Source organism: Struthio camelus, chromosome 12 (assembly GCF_040807025.1).
Source record: "Struthio camelus isolate bStrCam1 chromosome 12, bStrCam1.hap1, whole genome shotgun sequence".
NCBI classification, from domain to species: Eukaryota; Metazoa; Chordata; class Aves; order Struthioniformes; family Struthionidae; genus Struthio; species Struthio camelus.
The window spans coordinates 7,220,231-7,241,336 of record NC_090953.1 but is presented as its reverse complement, the minus strand read 5'-3'; the positions used below and the strand labels follow the sequence as shown (position 1 = coordinate 7,241,336).

The 21,106-nt window shown below is 39.5% G+C and overlaps 1 protein-coding gene across 9 annotated transcripts in view; it reads left to right on the top strand.

Moving 5' to 3' along the window:
- MCTP2 (multiple C2 and transmembrane domain containing 2) overlaps positions 1 to 21,106 on the top strand; it is a 130,117-nt gene that overhangs the window by 55,070 nt on the left and 53,941 nt on the right. For all 9 annotated transcript variants that reach the window (XR_011143740.1, XM_068958535.1, XM_068958536.1 and 6 more), the window contains 4 exons: positions 4,556 to 4,742; positions 5,662 to 5,755; positions 10,414 to 10,516; positions 12,999 to 13,101. Coding sequence is in view for 8 of the 9 variants with exons in the window: in XM_068958535.1 (XP_068814636.1) it covers positions 4,556 to 4,742; positions 5,662 to 5,755; positions 10,414 to 10,516; positions 12,999 to 13,101 (487 nt within the window). In the remaining variant the exon portion in view is untranslated. The remainder of the gene's footprint in view (positions 1 to 4,555; positions 4,743 to 5,661; positions 5,756 to 10,413; positions 10,517 to 12,998; positions 13,102 to 21,106) is intronic.

Here is a 21,106-nt window from a genome sequence, read left to right as displayed (position 1 = left end):
ATCTGTACTGGGAAACAGCTATGTGGAGTAAAAACTTCTGATTCCTTTAGGTCCAGGATGTCATGTAGGAGGGGTGGCTTAAGTCCTGGGAACATGGCCCTTCTGAGTATAACTTTAATTTCAGATAGAGTATTGCTCTTGGAATAGGACTGCAAGCTTGTATGAAGAGTATGGAACACGTAGAATAAGAAGTGTATCAGACCTCTAGTACTAAACACTACCATCTGGGACTTTTATCTACTTCTGAATAAGTGAACAAGCATTCACTGCAATTTCATGTCACCCTTCTGCTCTCAGGAGATGAGCGCTCATTGTCAGTGCACATTGCAAACTAAATTATGACATTCAGCCTACCTACGGTCTCCTTATATTTTCAACCGGATCTAATTTCTCTTCCTCGCTTAATATGCTGAAGCATCGAGTGAGTACTTCAGCTGCCAGAGTCTGACACTGAGCGGTGGCTGTATTTTGGTACTGGATGAAACAATCCCTCTATGTAGTCTGCACAGAACTGTTAGTTACATTTATTGAGTGCTTTTTGTGTCCTTTGGGATAAGAGGCATGCCATAAACAGGAGATGACGTTAATGTATATTAATAAACAAAGGTGTTAACGTTTGCAGCATTTGTCTAGGCTGAGTGAAATTGTTTATGCCAAGTTGTTAGTGTGTTTCTGTGTTGAGGTGTATGTTTTGAAAGAAATACTAAAAAATGTTGTTTTTTTTTTCTCCACAAATTTGGCTCCAGAAATACATTCTGCAAAAATTCTAGACTTAAGAGCGTAAGCTATGAGATGGGAGTGTGTCAGATATCTTTGAGGAGTGCCTCTGGGAAACGATGCCTTTGCAACGTGGAATGATCCCGTTTTAAAGGACAAGCAGTTGGGATTAAACAGTAAAAATCTACCACTTGTTTAAATTCTACAAACCATAGGAAGAATCAGACAATCAAAACTTATCTGTAGAATGATTCAGAATAGGACCATATATATGGTCTCCTTAACACTTGTGGCATTTGAAATCCCTTTCCAAATATTAATCATAGACACATCGTATTATATATGATTATAGTGATCCTAACCTTTTTCATGAATGATTTTCAAGAATTCTACAGGATGAAGTCTTGGCAATGATCTGTGTAAATTTTTTTTTTCATATGTGTGTATATATGAAACGTGAAAAAGATTTGAGATTTACTCATCATAATTCGACAAACTGTGGATTTGGTTGTAAAATATTCCTCCCTGATTAATGGTAAGAGGTTAAGCCCAACACCTTTTAGTCGAATTTAACATCCAATTCCCTGATAAACAAATTTACCCCTCCCCCCTTTTATTCTGCCCTGAATTCAAACAATACATCTTTGCAGAATGAATACAAAAATGTGCAAAAAATTGTTTAGCAGATAAATAAGGGGGTTGCAAATAAATCAAAAGAATAATGTTAAATGAAAACTAAAACTACAGCAGAGTCCTCTGCAGGACTCGGGGTCGATATAGAGGTGCAGACCTCTATATTGATCAGTAGGAGGAAGGAAAGCAATTAATCGTGATAGAAAGGGTGCTGCATTGCGTACATAGTACAGTCTTAACATATAGTCAGTCCTGCATCCCCTATAGATCCATGTGTCTGATACGTGTTATATGAAAGGTTATACCTGAATTTAACATGCAGATTAGGGAAAGATGGCAACAAGCTGAGATGTCCTATCCTTAGATTCCTATGTGGAGAGTTTAGCTCAAGGGGTCATTTGCATCACTGAAGGTATAAATAATCCTTGAGGTTTGCACTTTGCATTCAGGTGAGGCAACTTCTGAGCAGAAACTGCGGATTGCCTCTCTGAGTTTTATACTGTGCCCGTCATCGTAGTATCTTATCACTTCTCTGTAAAACAACCATCTGTAATAAGGTCTTGCAGATATAACAGAAAAAGAAAGAAAGGAATAGTTTCTATCCTGGAAGGATGGGGGAAGTAGTTTAGAAGTCATTAGATTTTTATTAATAGTGTAAAAGTGCTTTTGTGGAAACTACTGAATGTATATAGTAAATTGAATGGAGGAGTATTTTACTCAGATGCATTCTTTGCAGTCTGATCAATTACCTTATATAACCTAAATGAAACAAATTGTATTTTTTTTTTCTTAAGCGTTTTGCCATTTGTGAGTGAAAAGGTGGATTTTTCTTTTCAGTTTCCCCAAAGAAAACATAGAGGCATACCGTCACTTTGAGTGAACACAGATGGTTTAAGGAAGTTACTTTGCGCGGAAATCGGACATGATTTGAGGAAGAAATGCTTGCACTCCGTCTCCTGCTGTTTTTCCCTCCACATGTGCATCCCTCCTACCGCACACTCATACTCGGTCTTTTCCTTGACCTTTGGCTATCCGAAGTCTTTGAATAAGTGTAACAATTCCAAGTTGCCAGAACAAGCTAGAATTATATTTAACTTTGCCTTTGAGGTGTAAGAGATTTCTGATGAGGTTAAGTTTTGATAGGATACTCTATTGTCTGACATAGTTGTCTTTTCTCTTTCTTTCCCCCATGTAAAGTTATTAACATAAAAAAGCAAATGCAGCTACAGTTAGTCAAGCATTTTCCAGTTTTGCATTGTGCTGAGTGGGTGGTGTATGAAATGTTGATGTGGGAGACCTGGCCTCTATTGCCAGCTAAACCACAGAACAGCTGGGTGACCCTGAATTTTCCCCTCTCTTTGCTTAAGTTTCTTCATCTGTTTTTTTTTTTTTTTTAAAAAAAAAAAAGGAGATAATGATACTTGCCCCTTTTGTACTGATTGCTAAGGTATCAGTAAAACTGCTGCAGCCTGCAAAGTAACTGTGTTAATGCAGCCAAGGTGCTCTTGACCTCTGGGGGAGACTGATAAGGTCCTTCTCAAACGTTCTTTTTTTTTGTTTTCTTTTCTGCTGTGTCTTCTCTTGTCATATCTTTCTGAAGAGTCCAGGTGTAGCAGTGAGCTTTAAATGCAACCTCTCACACTTGGAAATTGTGTCGAGAGGCAGCCTGCGCGCAGAGTGGTTTTGGTGTTCTTCCTGGTTTATTTTCCTTCTCTTTCAAAGCACTTGAGAGCAGTTAATAGGAGTAAACTTACAACCTGTTGTACGTTCCGCACGGGGAATGGCAAAGAGCGTACTTAAGGCAAAGTTATCCCCATTGATTCTGGGCAGGAGACTCTGGCACAAAGAGCCACGTTTTAATGCACAGCCCTAATGGATGACTTACAGCCTCATCAGAGCACTGGCTTTTATTTCATAACATAGCTTGTTGGGTTTTCAGGCTGAAATGTTTTGGGAAGGTTCCCCCCGCCTGCTCTCCCTCCCTTAGCATTCACAGAAAATAGGCTGTTAAGAAGCGGAAAGCATGCAATTTATAGCAGATGGGTATAAACTGCTCCAGCTCTACTACTGGAATGGGATCAATCAGGAACACTACATGCACCATTTACCCAGAAGAAACCCACCTGGGGGAACCCTGTGGAATTTTAGCCTATTAAGACAACACCTTAACAAGTTTAGTTTAAATAAAAACTTGTCGGCAGGCATTAAGCGGAGCGAAAGTGCGCTGTCTCCATCATAAGCTTGCTGTCCCTTTGAGAAATGCGACTCCCCTTGTGCTGTGGCAACAAAGCTGCTCCTTCCCTGATTTTTTTTTTTTTTTTTTTCCCCTCATCTGTAACTTTTGTTCAGCCTCTTCTTAAAAGCAAAGCCCCACAGAGGTTCGGAAAAGTTCCACTCCATTTACTGGACTTCTAAATAGAAGGCATTTAGCTGAGCCAAGTGATTAGACTTTCTGTTGCGTTTAACCACTTGCTTCACGTGTAGCTGGCTGGCTGGTGAACTCTCTCTGCTTTAGCCCATCCTTATCTTTTATTATTGTCCTTTCATAAATGTTTCTTTTCGCTCTTTTTTTTGTTTTTTGAAGCATCAGATTAACGATACGTGCTATGAGTGAGGGGAGCGGGACTTTTAAGACAGCCCCTTGCCTTTGGGAAATATAACAGTACACTGAAAACGTAGCTCTAGTAAGGCTTGTAAAGGAGATTGGGGCATACAGTATAATGTAGCATAAAATGGAGTGTGTGACTTTAAAGAAACTAATCTATTTTAGGCTAATGTTTAAATTTTGTGTTTGCTCTTTTCCCCTAGGTGAAATAAAATTGTTTCAAATCTATCGCAAAACATTATGGGACTTCAGAGAGGAAGGGAGGCAAGTCAGAGTTAAATCTTCTCAGTGTACAGCTTGCAACCCAAACCTTTTGCCTCTGTCCTTACCAGTAGGTGAACCAGAAAGCAAAACTGGCAGCAAGAACAGTGGAAACTGGCTGATCGTTTCCCCTGTTTAGTTTAGGGGTGCCTTTTTTTCCCCCCTTCATCTTTTCTGTCTTGAACAAGCAGTTTGAATTGTATTTATCTATTTCAAAATGTGATTCAGCTCTGAAAAGGTGTTTTAGGTGCCTGAGTGCTATTGAAATCAATATTAAGTACTGTTTTTATATTTTTTCCAGCTCACTTTTCTTAATAACCCTTGTCAATGTTGTCCTAGGTGCAAAGTTGACATTACTGCCCTGCCAGCGAAGCAGACCAATCGTTTAGAGCTGCCACTGGAAAAACATCCGGGGTCCCTGCTAATGTTGATTGCTGTCGCCCCATGTACAGGCGTTTCTATCTCGGATCTGTGTGTCTGCCCCTTAGGAGACCCCACTGAAAGGAAACAGATTTCACAGCGCTATGTGAGTTTGCATTTTATTTTTGGGTTTTTTTTTCTCTCCTTTATTTTTGAAAGTAGTCAAAATTGCAGCAAAAGATGATTTGTCCAGTCATAATAACATGTCTCCTACCAAAGAAAAGTATTACGTGCGAGAGTTATTATGTTTAGAATGACAAGGAGATTGACAGGGCAGATACAAGCAGCCAAATTCCTTGAGTCTATTTGTTCAGTTTTAAACTAATACTTTCCTTTGAAAACTTTGAATTGTGTTAAGGCATTATCATGGGGAATGAGAGGCTATGAATGTTACAGAGAGAGAATAATAATTAGCTTTGTTTTCTCCTTTGGGGGTGGAATATGTTCTGGACTATCAATTTCTGAAAGATAAAGACATATGATGACTTCCACTCATCAAGCCTGAAAAGTTGGACAAGAAGAAATTCCCTCACCCACAAAAGGTGTATTTCCCTCTAAAATGAGGTGTGTGAGACTGAAGCATGGGGGATTTGAACAGCTTAAGCCAAAGATGCTGCCGAGATCAAATTCGGGATTCCTCACTCCTGATTCAGTGTGCTGCCTCTTGACCCACCAGAGGGGGATCTCCAGATCCACCTGTGCCTAATTTTCTAATGCTGTTTCAATTGGCAAGTAATACTTGCATAAGCATGAAGGGCTCCCTCCAACCTCCTCCATCAAGTTAATGTGGAGCTTAAGTGAACTGAAAATTCCCTAGAAAGTAGCTAGCTTGTGATGTCATGAACTTCACGGATATGATGAGTGAGACTGGGACAGCGGAGCTGTATATATGGATATCAGCTGTCAGAGTGCTCTGCTGTAGATATAGGGATGAATATGAAAATATAAGTGCTTTAGTAGTTCATTAATACCTATTTCTTAATAAAGTACAAACTAAATGCATCTTGTTGCTTTCCTCCGTACAGTGTATAAGGAATTCCTTTCAGGACATAAAGGACATTGGCTTCTTGCAGGTCAAGGTTTTAAAGGCAGCTGACCTGTTGGCAGCAGACTTTGCAGGTAATTTATTTTTATTTTCCAACATATGATTCAATTATGCATTTTGAGTGTTGTTTGCACTCTGTGCAGTCCTGTCAGTTGACCTCGTTGCCTCTTCAGAGGTGAAACAGCCTCAGGGATCTGGGATTCCAAAGAGTTTCAACCTACGATCCCAACGCATGTGGGAAAGGTCCCACTGGATGGAGATCTGATTCTCCCTTTAGATCCGAGTGGCATGTCCAATAACTTTGGCTTTCTAATCGGATTCTTCATTGAAAAATAGCTCATCTCTAGGCCTACCTTTGTAACTGTGATATGAGATACTTGGAGCAGAAGTAAATGTTCCGCTGTAGATGCTATGAGAGTTAATTTCATTCCTAGAAGCTTCATTTCAAAAGTGCATCAAATTTCAGGATGCCTATATTTACACCTAAGGAAGTATATATTGAGCACTGCCATCTGTTTTCTACCATCGATTCAAGGTGGTTTGGTGGATAGCAGGCACAGCCTACCACTGTTTTCTGTGCATGTTGCAGTAGGCGTGATACGGTCTCAAAAGTAATGCAAAATACATTCAGTTCTTACAAAAGGAAGAGTAAAGCTTGATGGAGGTTGCCAAATCCAGCTCTAGAAAAGCTGCACGTGCAAACGTGAGCTCCTTGGCTGCAGTTTATCTGCGATGACTATGATATAGGAGATGCAGGTGTTGCATTGGTTGGTGAGTATCATTGATATTGCAACTGGTAAGTGACAACTCTTTATGCTGCAGCCCTGTGCACCTTCCTGTGTTAACTAGTGAGCCTTGGGCTGATAGACAATCACAGAAGACTCTGGATTTATTTTATGACTCGTGAAACCCAGCACCAGTAGCTAGGACTGGCAAGAGGCTTGGCAACAGTTGCATGTGTTTTGAGACCATTGTGTTCTTCTAATGTCGATGTAAGAGTGAGCATCCTATGCATATGTGTTTACTGTGTCCTGCATATTCATAAGACTCTTCGTTATTAATGAGATATTGTTTTACTAACCCAGTGGGAAGATAGATTAGGGTAAATAGTTCTGATCCAGGGTGCAAGGCATCACTTTTTGTTACCTGGTTTCACTTGCTGACTCAATCTGTGATTTGACTCTCCAGGAAGACAGCGATACCCTGACCTTGCTGTTGTATCTTTCTATAGGAATATGTAAAATAAGGAGAATATATACAAAGCTCTGGTGACTGCGCAGTAGCCTGTCCATCAGGCGCTTTGTGAGTCTGTGAACTAGATGGAAGGATGCTACAGAGGACGCTGTGTGCCGGGCACCTGACACGGTGCTTGCTCAGGTTGCCTGAACGCATGGGCTTGGCTGGCACTACAGGCTGTCCCTGATAGCGAAACCTTGCCAGTGAGGGAAAAGTGAGAGCGATGGTTTCCCTTAGAGCTCGTTTGAGGCTTTGATTTGGAATGGTCTTTGTGGCTCTCTTGCTCCAAGAAAGGATAGATTTTTCTACTGAGCTTTACATCAAATTGTACTCAGTCCTGACAGCAATGAACACCAATACCTTTTAAAAATACAGCCTTATATGGTTTCTTTGGGGAAGTTCTAGGGAACTGATACTCCTCTGTAGTGTCTACCTGGATGCTATTATTTTTATTAGCATCTTCTCCAGGATTCTGAAGACCTTTAATTCCCCGTTGTGTCTTGCAGCAGTTTGAAATTCACAGACACAGGATTGCATGCTGCACGTTTGCTGGCACAGTCATTTTTAAGATAACTTGTTGATAAAAGTGGGAAAGATGCTACAGAGAAAATACGTTTTCTCCATTTTCTGGTATTCATGCAGGCATCGTAACTTAAGAGAACGTTGCTCCTGAAATAAGGACCAAAGGATAAAGCCTAATGTGACTCATATTATTCCAGTCTCAATTCGCTGCTTAATCCTACAGCAAGAATGAGGTTACTGCAGACAGCAGTACCTTAAAGAACTGAACTTAGTTTGAAAACAAACAAGCAAAAAAACCTGCCACTAACAATAGGTAGCTTGTGCAAAAATGGATTTCTGAATTGATACAATGTATGCATAGATATGGAAGTGCTAGTGTACCCTCACTAATAAGTTTAATAAGAACTATCCTACAGCAAGCCAGAAACTTTTGCAAATGGCAAGGCTAGGGCCGTCTAGGAATACACCAGATTTTAATACAGGCAGTGTCCAGGGAAAGAACGGAGCCCTAAAGGTTATTTATCCTTTGGATAACTTCACTGAAGCTAATGCAGTTGCATCAGCGATGGATTTGGCCCCCTTTCCATGAATACTTAAACAGGAGCATGTGGGTGGATAATGAACATTGGAAGAGACGCATAGGTTCTTGATTCTGCAATTCAACGACTTTTCATAAAGAGTGTGTGACACACATTCCTTGTGCATAGCACAGAATGAAATTCTGCTTAAGTAAAAGGTTACTCAGTCTGTCATTATATTCAAAATAACCCAGGCTTTGAGCCTGATTCATGAAGCAAATGACAAATTGTTTTTCAATGGCAGTGCTGAAAATATCCTGGTATTATGCTGTAATAGACCCACCAAATTGCAAAAGGATGCAGCCATTTTAGGTAAAAATAGCATAATTTCTGATCGTGAAATGAGAGACATAAAGATTAATTATCTGTTCTGAGCCATTCATAAATGATTAGTGCAGCAATTATGGGCTTCCGTAATAGGACCCTTCTAGAGCAGTGCCATATTTCCTGCATTGCCAGGGAGACTGTTCAGATTTATTGTTATTGATAAAAGTAAATTCAAAGTCCAGCTAAAAATCTGATAAAGGGATAATCCTGGAGATGATAACAGATGCAAAGATTTCCAAGGGTTAACAGAGGAGCAGTGTGAGCAGGTAGCATTCCCTGCTCTGTCCTGCCCTAGAGCAGTCATGATCCTTTGGTGGAAATACTTCTGCAGACCATCTCACCTGCCACTATAAAGTGGCATTATGCTTCATGTCATATTTACTTCAAATATATATATTTTTGTACAATTGGTATTTCTGTTATAAGTACCAGCATATATCAACTGATATATTTTAATTGTGATTTTTTTTTTTTTAACCTACTGTAGTAGTAAAAAATCAGAAAACAACATAGTGTCTGCTTTGGTTTTGAAAGTCTTAACTTCATCATTTGGCATAAATTTTCGGCTAGTTTCTGCACAGATATATCAAATATGTAAAATGTCTTCAGCCAAAGCCAGCCCATTTTCAGCCTTCCATACTTTTATATTCCTAGGTAATAGTTTTGTTGATGTGAAAATGACTTTTTCTGCTTTGTTGGGTGTTTTCTGTGTATGCATGAGAGTTCTCAAACACTGCATTTGCTCACTGACCAAAAAATAGCATTCAGAATACCAAATTATACAGTGGGATTGTTTTTGGCATATACCAGTTTGCATTTCAAGCAGTTTCTCTAAAGAGCTACAAGCATTTTCCACCCTTATCAGGGAATGGGCACGTAAGCTGAAAAGGAGAAGACAAATAGATTCTAGTAACATGCATGGTTTTTAAACTTTACCAGTATTGACTCCTTATTTAGATACTAAATACTCACTATTTAGATACTGAAAAGATTCCTGTGTAGTTTATGAACTTCTCAGAATAAGATCCATAAGAGCTCTGCATTGATAATACCAAAAATAAGGATTAGGGAAAAAGACAGCTTTTGCTTAAATAACTTTTTTTTGTCTGTTATCTAAATCCCTGCATTGCTGACATGTCTAGTTGCCTATATAAAAGTTAGGCTGGAATTTCTGTGGTTGACTTGCACATGAACACTAAAGAGGAAATTAAATCAGCTATTGAGCCAGACACGCTCATGAAGGGAACTCTCATCACAGTGGAAGGTGCTGAGCTGCTCTAAGTTGTGCCACTTGTGAATCCATATAATAGAATTATCAAAAAAAAAAAAAGAAAAAAAGAAAAGCAAAGAGGTCTTCACCATAAAAGTGATTCCAAATTGACGTCCTTCTTTTGAGAGATTTTTTTTTTTTTTTTTTAAATATGCTATCTGGTTCACATACGGATTCTCCGGTTGGATCTTCTGGTTGATGTCGGATTTTGTTTAAACTGCTGCACTATATAGGGTCTTTGTAGATTCAAGGACTTGCTCATATGGAACTGATTAAAGAAATGCTGCTGGTACAGCTACAATGCCATGCTTCTCTTCTCATGGTACGCGTACTTAATCCTGTTATCAACTGATGAAGACAACAGACTCCAAGCAGAAGATGAAACAGGGAGATGCAGCTGTAATGCATGCCTAGCTGAGAAAGACAGTATGCTTTTCATAATGTCATTTGAATAATTGTCAACATTGGTAGATTTTTTTTGTTGTTGTTGCTATAAAGGTTTAGAGATTATTCACTGTAAGCCTCAGTTTTCAGGCCTTAAAGTGAAGCTGCCTGAATGAACTGGAAGTTAAGTTACCTTGATAAAGTTTCCAGAGCTGCAGATGCATTGGTGGGAGTGTTATTTAGCAAGCTGTTCCAAGAGGAGAAGGCACTTTCCAGTTGTCTTTGTGCACTTCATTCATATTTGGCTTGTCACTTCCCCAGCTATGGTGCAAAAAAAGAGCATGCTAACTACAATAACTGGTCAGTTATTTTTGTTGTTGTTGTTGTTTTTAATTTCAGTCTGTTCTTTCTCTAGGTAAAAGCGATCCTTTCTGTGTATTAGAGCTGGGAAATGACAGTCTTCAAACACACACTGTTTACAAGAACCTCAACCCCGAGTGGAACAAAGTTTTCACATTGTAAGTGGATTGCTTGTGAAAACATGCTGCAAATACCAAAGCATTAGCAGCTTAAATATAAAACCCATTGACTTTGTAGAAATAAAAAGGTCAAGTTTAAGATGTTTCATTTTTTCATAGTCAGAAGAGGATGTTGGAGAAATATCAAATATAACTCAATTAAAGCCTTTTGCCTTTTATTAGTTCTTGCATGGAGTTTATTAATAGAAGTCATTAAAAGAAGAATTACTGTGATATTTATAGGAAGAATCATGACTAGACATAATGGAGTCATATCTGGATCCAAGAGATAATATAACAGAAAATGGAGACCAGATACTCACGCCTACATTTTCCATAATTTAAAATAAAATATGTTTCATTGAGCCATGGTAGAACACCTCATTTAATTTGTAAATAAGCACAAAATTAGAGTTCACGTTGTTCCTGATATAGCTGATGAATTTAAAATAGTCAAAGGTAGCTTACTGCAAGTTAGAAGCTTATATTTTTTTCTGAAATCTGAACCGTGCATTTTTAGAGGAGTTTATTAATAAACGTTAAGTCATAGTAGAGGTATTAGCAGCACAATTTTTTTTATCTTCCTTTATGCTGACGTAGATTTTTTGTGAGTAACTGAGTGAGATGATTTTCTCTAAGACCGTGGTAGTCTGTGGGAAAGAAGGCAACCATGAGTGCTGACAACTGAGCCTTTATCATATCTACACCTGTCAAGTGAAAGAATAATACGAGAATTATGGAGTTCTTGCAGAAGCAGCATTCAGAAAGCCTGAGCTGGATCTAAACACAATGAAAAGTATCTGATCTCCTTGCTCAAAGTGCTTTAGTGTGTTTCTATTTAATTCATGGGTGCCAGAAACTGAATTTGTGAAATACTGAACTCTTTACTCCGTCTGATGTCTTCTGCAACTGAATGCATGTCTTTTGCAGCCGTTCCCTATCTCGTACTTTGTCCTTTCTCAAGAAGCTTCTGGTCATCGTTATTTTTTCTGAGATTGTGCCAGCGGATGAGTATTGTAGGATGTTCAGCCAACAAAATAAACCTAATTAGAATCCAAAATGATTTTTTCTTTTTTCTTAAAGGCAGTTTGTATCTATAACACTTAAGCATCTCAGAAGTGTCAACTGCAGGCTATTGCTATCCTTATTGTTGTTGCATGTTTACTCCAAATAACAAATCTTTAGAGACAGGCCCTCTCTCGCATGTATCTCCTTAGATTTCTGGCCTTTTTTAAAAAATGAGAATTAAACTCCTTAGAAGCGATTGATGATTTAGATTTATCTTGACCCAGAGTGGATTGCTTCAAGTGAATCCATTTCAGCTGGCATGTTCAATACTACTAGAGAGCCTACTTGTGTTATTCAAGTTTTCTGTAACACGCTTATCTGTGTGTGACACTGAATTTTTAATATTTTATATTGCTGGTAGCTGTATCACATGCAAAATTATAATGGCACGGAGAACTGTATGAAGCTATTTTAAAGTTTATTTGTTTTGTAACTTGGCTTTAGAGGTATCTGGAAATACAGCTGCTAAACTGGCAGATCTGAATGCATTTTAAAGCCGTAGGGTGTTGAGAACAGTGTGCAACAGGTTAGTTGTCTGCCTCTAGTGCCTAGGTCACATCAAAGAGCGTAATACAGCCGCTGGCTGGAGAAGCAACCATGAGGCTTTTAGGTTCTGAGCATGCTCCATGACGGTTACTTGTCATAGCTAGAGGTCCCAAGAGCAGTAGTGTTCTCAAAGGACCTTCTTCAAGGCAGAACAACCTCGCTCAGTTAAATAACACACACGCTCTACCACTTGTCTCTTGCTTTAATTTTTGCATTTGAAAAAAGATAATGAATATAACTCATAAGTCATCTTGAAGTTACCCATACTTTTGCAGGCAGAGATAATTTTTCTCAAATAAGACTCGTATTTATTAACGATCTGATAGCTATTTAGGACTGAGTGCCTACTGCCACATAAGTAGAGCTTTTGGACTGGATGGAACAAAAATATTGTCCATTTGGCCTTTAATTCCTGTTATAATTTTTTTTAAAGTAATTAGCTTTGTTAGTACCTTAAAAGGGAGATAATTGTTCAAGTCAAAAGAAATCGCGTAAGTTTTCTCTGCATTGCTTTTCACATATGCTTATTGTCCTGAACTGCAGTTTTAAATTTGCCTCTTGACCCCTCCCGATCACCAGCTGCTTCTTGTGAGAGCCTAGTGCTATGTTGTTATAGTCAATATCAAAAAATGTCACTATCTAGTAGTTATTTTCTTCACCTAGTTATGTGACTGAAACATGAGGGGAAAGCTTGGGGAATACCCATGATTTGATTCAATTTTTTGGAATTTAATTAAATGCTAGTTTCATACTCCAAGGTAATGCAAACTTAATTAGTAAAACAGTATTCTCAGATCTTTGTGGAGGAGAGTCTGTGCATGTATATAGAACGTTATTTTTGTGTGTGTGTCTACCCTTTTCGTTCCAGCCCTATTAAAGATATTCATGACGTTCTCGAAGTGACAGTATTTGATGAAGATGGAGATAAACCTCCTGACTTTCTTGGAAAAGTTGCCATCCCTTTGCTCTCTGTAAGTTACGTTTGCTATGTATATCATTCAAGCATTGATGGTTTCGCTGGGAACAAGTTTCATTTCTTTTCCCCATAGTACAAAGCAACACAGATTTAGAGATAAACAGGTTTTGTGATGTATGTATGTCTTAGTTGACAGTGTTTATAGTCCTCCTTAGTGTAACAAACATTCTCAGCCCATTTTAGTACAAATTTGGTTGATTGGAAAGAAAATTGTAGAAGTGTCTGTACTTCATCAGTACTATATGGCATGCAAGTCTGAAAACATAATTGAGTTGTTCTGTATGTTTCCACATCATCTTCTGAAGGTAACACTTTAAGCATGTCTTTGTTCTGTCTTGCTTCTTTTTGCTCCAAGAAAGTAATTGCACATCACAGTAGGATTGACTAGAGATAGCTGTTGTTATTGGCACAGCTGAATAAAATTACCTAAAAGGGGTGTTTTCCACTCCATAGTGCTTTTAAAGACGGGTGGCTTTTGTTCTATAAACAAATATGTGAAGAGTGAGCGCTACCATGGGAGTGTAAAATCAAAACTGGAAACAAAGCAAGCTCAGGGGAAAGTGGTTGCTCTGGAGATTAAGGAGGTTTAAGCTTTTTCAGAGGTGGCCAAAAAAGGCCAAGCTAAAGAGAGGGGAACATTAAAGGGTCATTAAAAGATGTTAATAGAGAAATAGGGAAAAGCAGGTTTGTGCCTGATGAGACTGATTTAAATTGGAACAAGGCTAGTAATAGTAGCATAAGTAAACCAGATCAAGAGGATGTAAACAGCTCCGTGTGTGTATGTATATATATGCAGTATTGCAAAAGATTCTGGTAACTTTTGCAGTAAAGTTTGGCAATAACTTTCTAGGCTAGTGGCTCTTATTAAATCAATTAACAGCTGGGGCTAGAAGCCTCATGGGACCCTCACATTCATGCTGCTAAAGTCCGGCTAAGCGCGTGTTTTAACTTTAAGCATGGGGATTTTCTTGAGTTTCGAGGCACTGGCATTTTTCAGTTGGTTCCCTGTATGGAAGGGATGCTGTGATGTATTTAGGCAATGAATACAGTGTCAGGCCCCGTATGAACATTTATACTCACGATGTATAACATGATTCAGGTAATACATGCATGTGGATGGCGTGAAGCTTTAGGTCATGCATAATGTGGTGCTGCGGATAACAGCTCTCGAAAAGGCAGCCTGTGAATTCTGATTGAAGTTGTTATAGCACCAAAACTACTGTATGGTTTTGAAATGTCCCTGTGAACGTGTATTCCTCTCTGCCAAAAAGGCTGTGGCCCACATATCTCATAGGACGAGAGTTTGTCTTTGAGTCTTAGCGGTGGGCTAGTGAGGGAAAGGTGATATTGGAACAAAGGGCCTCAAAGAGACAGTGATAATGGGAGGTTTCTAGGAGGAGAGCACAAATTTCATTCAAAGTGGGCCATGTAAGTGCCACAGAGTCAGCTGGAAAATTTATGGACATAGTTTAGCTAAGGCACCAATCAAGATCAGAGAGGGAAAGTTGAACTACAAGGATTTGGTGTTTCCCAATAAGTAACAAACTGCTCAGAAAACTGTTGAACCAGCTGAGGATATGTTCCCAGCCTAAAGCATGCTTTATAGCGGTAAAGAAATACGGTAACGTGCTCCATTTTTGTTGTTATTGTGTTTAAATGTGCGTATTTTTGCGTATGCAAGTTACAAACAACGTGGCTTCAGAATCTCTGCTGGCGAGTGTGTTTGTTTTGATCCACTCCTTGCTCTTTACTAGTTATACTGGAGTCCAGCACATGTGCATCCCTGCAATTTTAAGAAGGTGGTATGGCTAAGCTGTAGGAGAGCTTGAGGGGTAAATACTGGACCTTTTGGCACCGTATATCCTCCACTCAAGAAGTGATCCTAGGCAGAGATTCTGCACCAGCCCAGTCTGCCAAGAGACCTGGGTTTGGGCGGTTTCTGGAGTCAGCTTGGATGAAATAAATGGCAAAATCTGTTTTGACGCTCTGTAGAACAGCCTGAGTCTCCAACAGGAGAAGCCTGTCCAGTTCAGTGACGTGCATGTGTGTATACATGCAAGTGTGTGTGCGGTATGAACGTGACAGTGCTAGAATTGCAGCGTGTCCCGCGGTCCTCTTCCCCCCATGGCTGTGACTCCAAGCTCTTTCTGAGGCTGGGGATATTTTAGATTGTTTGTCTGTTTCAGTGGCCTGAATTGTTGATATGTCCAGTTTTAGAACAATATTAAAGTCAGCTTTGCATGGAGAATGATTTGATGTTTACAGGGAGGAAAAAACTCTTAACATCTTTTATTCCATTTCTGATCACTTTGTTAATTTTTCCCAAAGTCCTCATATCTCTGATGTTACTGGAAGAGAGTGGCTAGAGCAGCTGCTCTCCTGCAGATCCAGCGCTTGCCAAATGGTCTGCATGATCGGCAGCAGGCTGTGTGGGCTCACAGTGAGAAGATGTTAGATTTGGATTTTCTGTTGATTTTATAGGCATTTGTCAAGTATCCCTTAGGAAGCATGTAACAAGGCAGAGGAGGGGAGTGTATGTGTGTGGTAATGTCCAAACTCTATTCAGTGTAGGCTTTTTGTCCAAGGTTTGAGACAAAAAAATAAAAATTGTTTATGCTTTCCCTTGCCAACTGATCTTCCTTCCTTCCTTTCCAAACTTCTCTGCCTCCTATTTCAGGCAAATCTATTATAAATGTAATCCTCTCTGCTTCTGATTAAAAAACATTTCGCACCTATTAACTTAGTCTGCTCAGAGAGGAAACTGCAGTTTTCTAAGCTCTTTTCCTTGAAATGGGAATTTCAATCTATGGTTGTCATTTTGAATATAAGTATGAATATATCCTTTGAACTATTTAGGTAAATATGTTGAAAGGGACTGACAGTTAGTTACAGTGGCAAGGACACCTCTGAAACCCCACAGATTTAATTTCTCATAGGTAATCAGGACTAATCCTTGATTTGCATTAAATTCCCTTCTGAAAATAAAAGTGCATTTGCCGTTTTATCCTGTTAAGGTAAAAATGCACAAGTATGACTTGTGATCCGTCAGCATGTGAGGTAAGTTTACTTCAAGAATTGTTTATGGATGACTAAGTTCTCTTCTCAATGAAAAATTGCCTTGAATAAAGTATATGTTGGGGAAATATGAAAAGTTCAATTAATTTGACAGAGAATTTTTGTTTAAATGTGTCTAACAATCCTGCAGTGGCATTTTGCAAATGTGTATGCCTTTGTCAACATGAATACACATTAACATGAATGCCCAGAAATTCACAGACAATGGAATTGGACTCATACTTTCTGTTCACTTGACTGTGATCTAGACTTTTTGCATGCACCACATAAGACATACAAACAAAAGGGAGGAACATGAGTAATTTTAAAACGTCAGACAATGAATAAATCTGAAAACTGCACATTGATTTTGATACCATTGCACTGCTTCTAGTATTTTCTCTATTTTGCAGGTAGGTAGGGGGGTCGAGGGAGAGAAGGTGTGATTTGCCTTTTGTCACCCTCCATCAGGAGGATGAAAAACAAATCCAGCGCTTGCATTTTTAACCCTCACTTCCTCAATGTCAACCAACCCATCGTTCTTTTTCTTCTGTTTCTCTTTACGTCTAACTGCTCACCTCCTATAAGGCATATATAACAGAGACCTAACGTCAAACCCTTTAGACAGCTCTGTTTAGCCACGTTCACAGAAGTCGCATTTAAAATGGAAAAGATGCTGATGAGAGCTATGAGGCTATTCAGGAAAATGGAGCACTGTGTTACCAAAAGAAGCAGGTCCTCATACTAGAAACTGAAGATGATCCTGGGAAGTGGAGAAGTAGGGCAAAAACTTCACTGCTTCAAGAAAGGAGTTGGATAGGTTTAGAAGTTTTGTGGGTTTGAGGGGACTTGAAGTAATTATCAAAGATGTCCAGTCTGTTTCTGTGTTGCTTTGTGACCTCGATCTTACGAAAAGCAGCCATATTTCTCTTTGTAAGAGTCTGTCTTTTTTGTTTTGCTTCAGGAGACTCCTGTCTCCTAGGAGGTTGCAAGTTATTAGAGACAGGGAATATATAACGTGCTTCAATGAATCTGAAAGCAAAGCGTAACAAAAATCTTCATGTAGAAAGACCTCTGACTGAAGTGTTGTATCATAGAAAGGAATGTTTTTATCTGTAGTGTTAAAAGTAGACTTCAGCTGCACCCTTTTTCAGCAAACAGGAAGAGGTCTATGAAATATTTTCAAGCGCCAAGCAAGGTCAGTGTCTGACAATACAGCAAAAACAACTAATAGGACTTTTGCAAGCTTAATTATCTAAAGCATGGCCTGAGTTCAGAGAACAGACACCTGCCAACTGAGATTACTTAGCTCTTGACCGTAAGTGGACAGACTTTTGCGGGAGCAAGCTTGAGAGTTTGAGAGCAAGGAAAATGCCACAATTACGCAACAGAAGCAGCTGTGAAGTGGGATTTCTGTTCTAACTTTTACCCTCTTATGAACCAGAAATATTGGAAGAGGAAAAAAATCTCTTCTGTAAAAACTGACACCTTTCTGAAATGAGATAGTCTCCCCAGACCATGCACTACTCACTGAAATTGGTATCAATGGGAGTGTGTTTTCCTGAGGACCTGCCTTGGATCCTACTGTCTGTGGTTTGTGCACCCAGGGCTTGCGGTCCTTATAGACTGCCTGGACACCCTGGTGTGGCTGCCTGCCTTCACACCATCAGCTCCATCCTCATTTGGTCCTTCAATATTGGTCCTCTGCCAAGAATTCAAATTCCTACCCTACTTTGGATGCCACAGAAGTTTGTTAAAAGGGAAATTTTGGGTGCAAACTGTTTGGGATGAATGAATGGGCATTTCTTATAACATAAAAGCCAATCAGTGTATATTACTAGACTGAGAAACAAACGAACAAAAGTATTATTGTCTGTGTGGCTCAAATACGTGGCTTGCTTTCATCTTTTCCTGTGGAAATATGCCCTTTGGTAGGGTAAGTATACGTCTATTACAAGACATCTTTATGTTATATAGGGCAAACGGTATGACATTGTGCATCAGCAATGAGCTTAAGCAGGACTATCAGGGTCCCGAAAGCTTTAGATGGATTACCCTTGGAGAGTGGCCATTACCCTTTCCACACGTCGTGGGTGTTGATGTACAGAGGTTTAACCTAGCGTTGTTCTGTCAGGTCATCAATATATGACATTGAATCTGCATCAAAGCTGGTTGCAGAGTGAAGTTTTCTTAAAATCAATGTAAAAAAAAAACCCTACACTAACCCATATTTCTTTGAGACAAGAGCAATGAAAAAACACCCTTTGCTGCGTAAGGGTCCTGTCTTCTCAGTGTTTTGTGTCATATCAATCTCAGCTTTTGCGATTTCATTAAAATTCCCAAGCGGTCAGAAGGTTGTTGCTTAATAGATTTAGCATTGGCTGGCTACATCAATACTGTGTTTAGTCACATTTGTTTTACTGGGGACATCTGTGAGAAGAGTTTAGCAAATATATTCATTCATTTGAAAGGAACTCGGTGCACTTTGAGCCTTGACTGCACTGCAGTCTCGTGTACCTGAACATTTCCTTCCCACGGAGAGACAATAGCGTAAGTTAGAGCGCTGCTGGACGTTGCCTGGGCAGGCCAGAATACTTGGTTCCCAAAGAATTTTAGCATTTTCTCCAAATGATATATTTCCTTTGCATGGTGCTGTATAGGGAAAGGATTGTGGTATGGAAGTAGGTGTGAGTTGTTCTGTGAAAACATGATGTTTTGTCCTTTTGAGTTGATTCAGATCAGGCAAATGCCTCAACTGTCAGAAATTTCCGTGGGATTAAATATATGTTTGTTTTTAATCCCCCCCCCCCCCCCCCACCGTGTTTTTCTGACCTTGCAAAATGAAATAAGTTGGTGGGGTAGGTTTTACTGTCTTCATGTAAATCACCTTGTTATGGGCAGTACTGGTGATTAAGCCCTGGTATGTTGTATGCTATTAACATGTTTTCAGAGAAAGTGGGCATTAATATTCAATAGGCTATGAAACAACATCAATAAAGGAATAATATTGATTACGTCTCTTCAAGGACCTCACCTGCAGACATTTTCACAATTAATTTGAATATATATGTAAGAGACTGAAAGACCATTCCTTTCCTCTTCACGTGAATATATACATAAATATTCGCATGGATAAGATAACCTATTTTTGACACTGCTACCAGGAATATTCATTGAGGGAAATCCATGTGAGATCAGGTACCTAGCAAAAGGTGTTTGGGTAACAAAAAGATTAGATTTCTTTCAACATTTAGGTTCAGTCTAGGATCCCAGGGCAGATTGCAACATCTGTTCACCTTTTCCATAGCTGCAGACAGCATTTCAGCAGTATTTGTGAGCAGCCGAGATTGGGAGAAAATATTCAGAGAGGAAAAATAAATGGATCCAAAATTAAAATTAGTATGACTGATCATCTCTAGAGAGGGGAAAACATTGAACAGAATCTGAACTCTAATGAGGAGAAAAACTGTGACCCAAGAAAAATACACAATGAAAATGTGTATTAAAAGCTGTTTTGGATGCTTTCTTTTGGGCACATTTGAGACATGCCATTGATGTAATCTCCATGCAGTCACGTGTGTTAGAATTACCCCATAGCTGTTGTTGAACCACGCTGGGTTAGCATGTTGCCAAAATTGTAAGTGAGATTTTTGTTTGACATTTGCAAAGTTTTTTTTTAATCCAAATGAAAAGGTAGTGAAGAAATACCATTTTATAGCCACTTGTTCTTTTCTCTGTGCCTTTCCCCCCCACACTGAAGAAGCTGAATGTTTAGTCTTGGGCTGAGTTATAATTGCACATCTTTTACCACAAAAGCCAGCCAGAATTGAAGATGCCAAATAAAGCTGACTGTAAAACTGAATCTGTCCTGCCACATATTTTGTCCAATTCAATTTTAAAATGACAGGAACAACAGTTATTATCCTTACCCGTTTAAAAAGTCTCCCAAGCAAAAACCAGCCCCTGTTACCAAAGACTGAGATAGAAGTTGCTCCTTGCTGATGGACTCCAACTTACTGTGTGAACGCACCTGCAGACATACCCTGAATCTTTGGGTTGGCTCCAGCTGTGTAAATGAAGAGGTTGGTTTTTTTTTTTTTCTTCCCAAAATCCAAATAATTTTTGAGGCGCAGAGGGCTATGATGCCAGAATTGGACTGTCTCAGAGTGATGGCTTTTCTAATTCCTTCTTCTGTGAACTTAGCAGTATATGACATTTCTTTCCTTCTGCTCTGGAAAGATGCAAGGAAGAAGTGTATTCCAAGGAATAGGAAACGAACTTGCTGCTAGTTTTGACTCCTAGGATAATAGGATGAAACGTTATGAGGAACGTGTAATTGAAATATGTGGAAATTCAGCCCCCAAATTCATATTCATAGAGAATCCAGAATTACGATATTGTGATGTTTATGCAAAGTTGCACCTATGTGTCCACAGGCTCATGGTGAGCAACGCACCTTCTGCCCCATGGCAGGGGAGTACGTGAAGTGAAGCTCAGGCTAAAGCTGCTGCTGGCGGCTGTTCCCTCGGACCAAAGGAGTAATGGCCGCAAACCGGCTCCATCTGGCGCTGTACTTTCATCATCAGCAAATCTATTTTTTCCAGTTCATTTGGAAAATGGAACAAAAATCTTTAATTTCCAAATACACTTTATTTTGTTTTCATTCAACAGCCTTTTAACATTTCTTTTGCCCTTGTCTGAGGGGCGGGGGAAGCAAACTGTTGCACAGCAGAATCCTTTATGCTAGGCAGGTATTACTTTATTTGGCAGCTGGCGTGAGGAATCTCCGATTCCAGTCCCTTTGGCCCAGAAGAGGAGCCAGCTTCCTCGGTAGCTCTTCTGCTGTGGGGCTGCAGATTATTTGAGGCTGGTGGTCTGCCTGCTGCTGTCTTGGGAGCTGCGGTGTCCTTCGCACCCGACTCAGACCCTTCTTGTTCTCGTCTCTG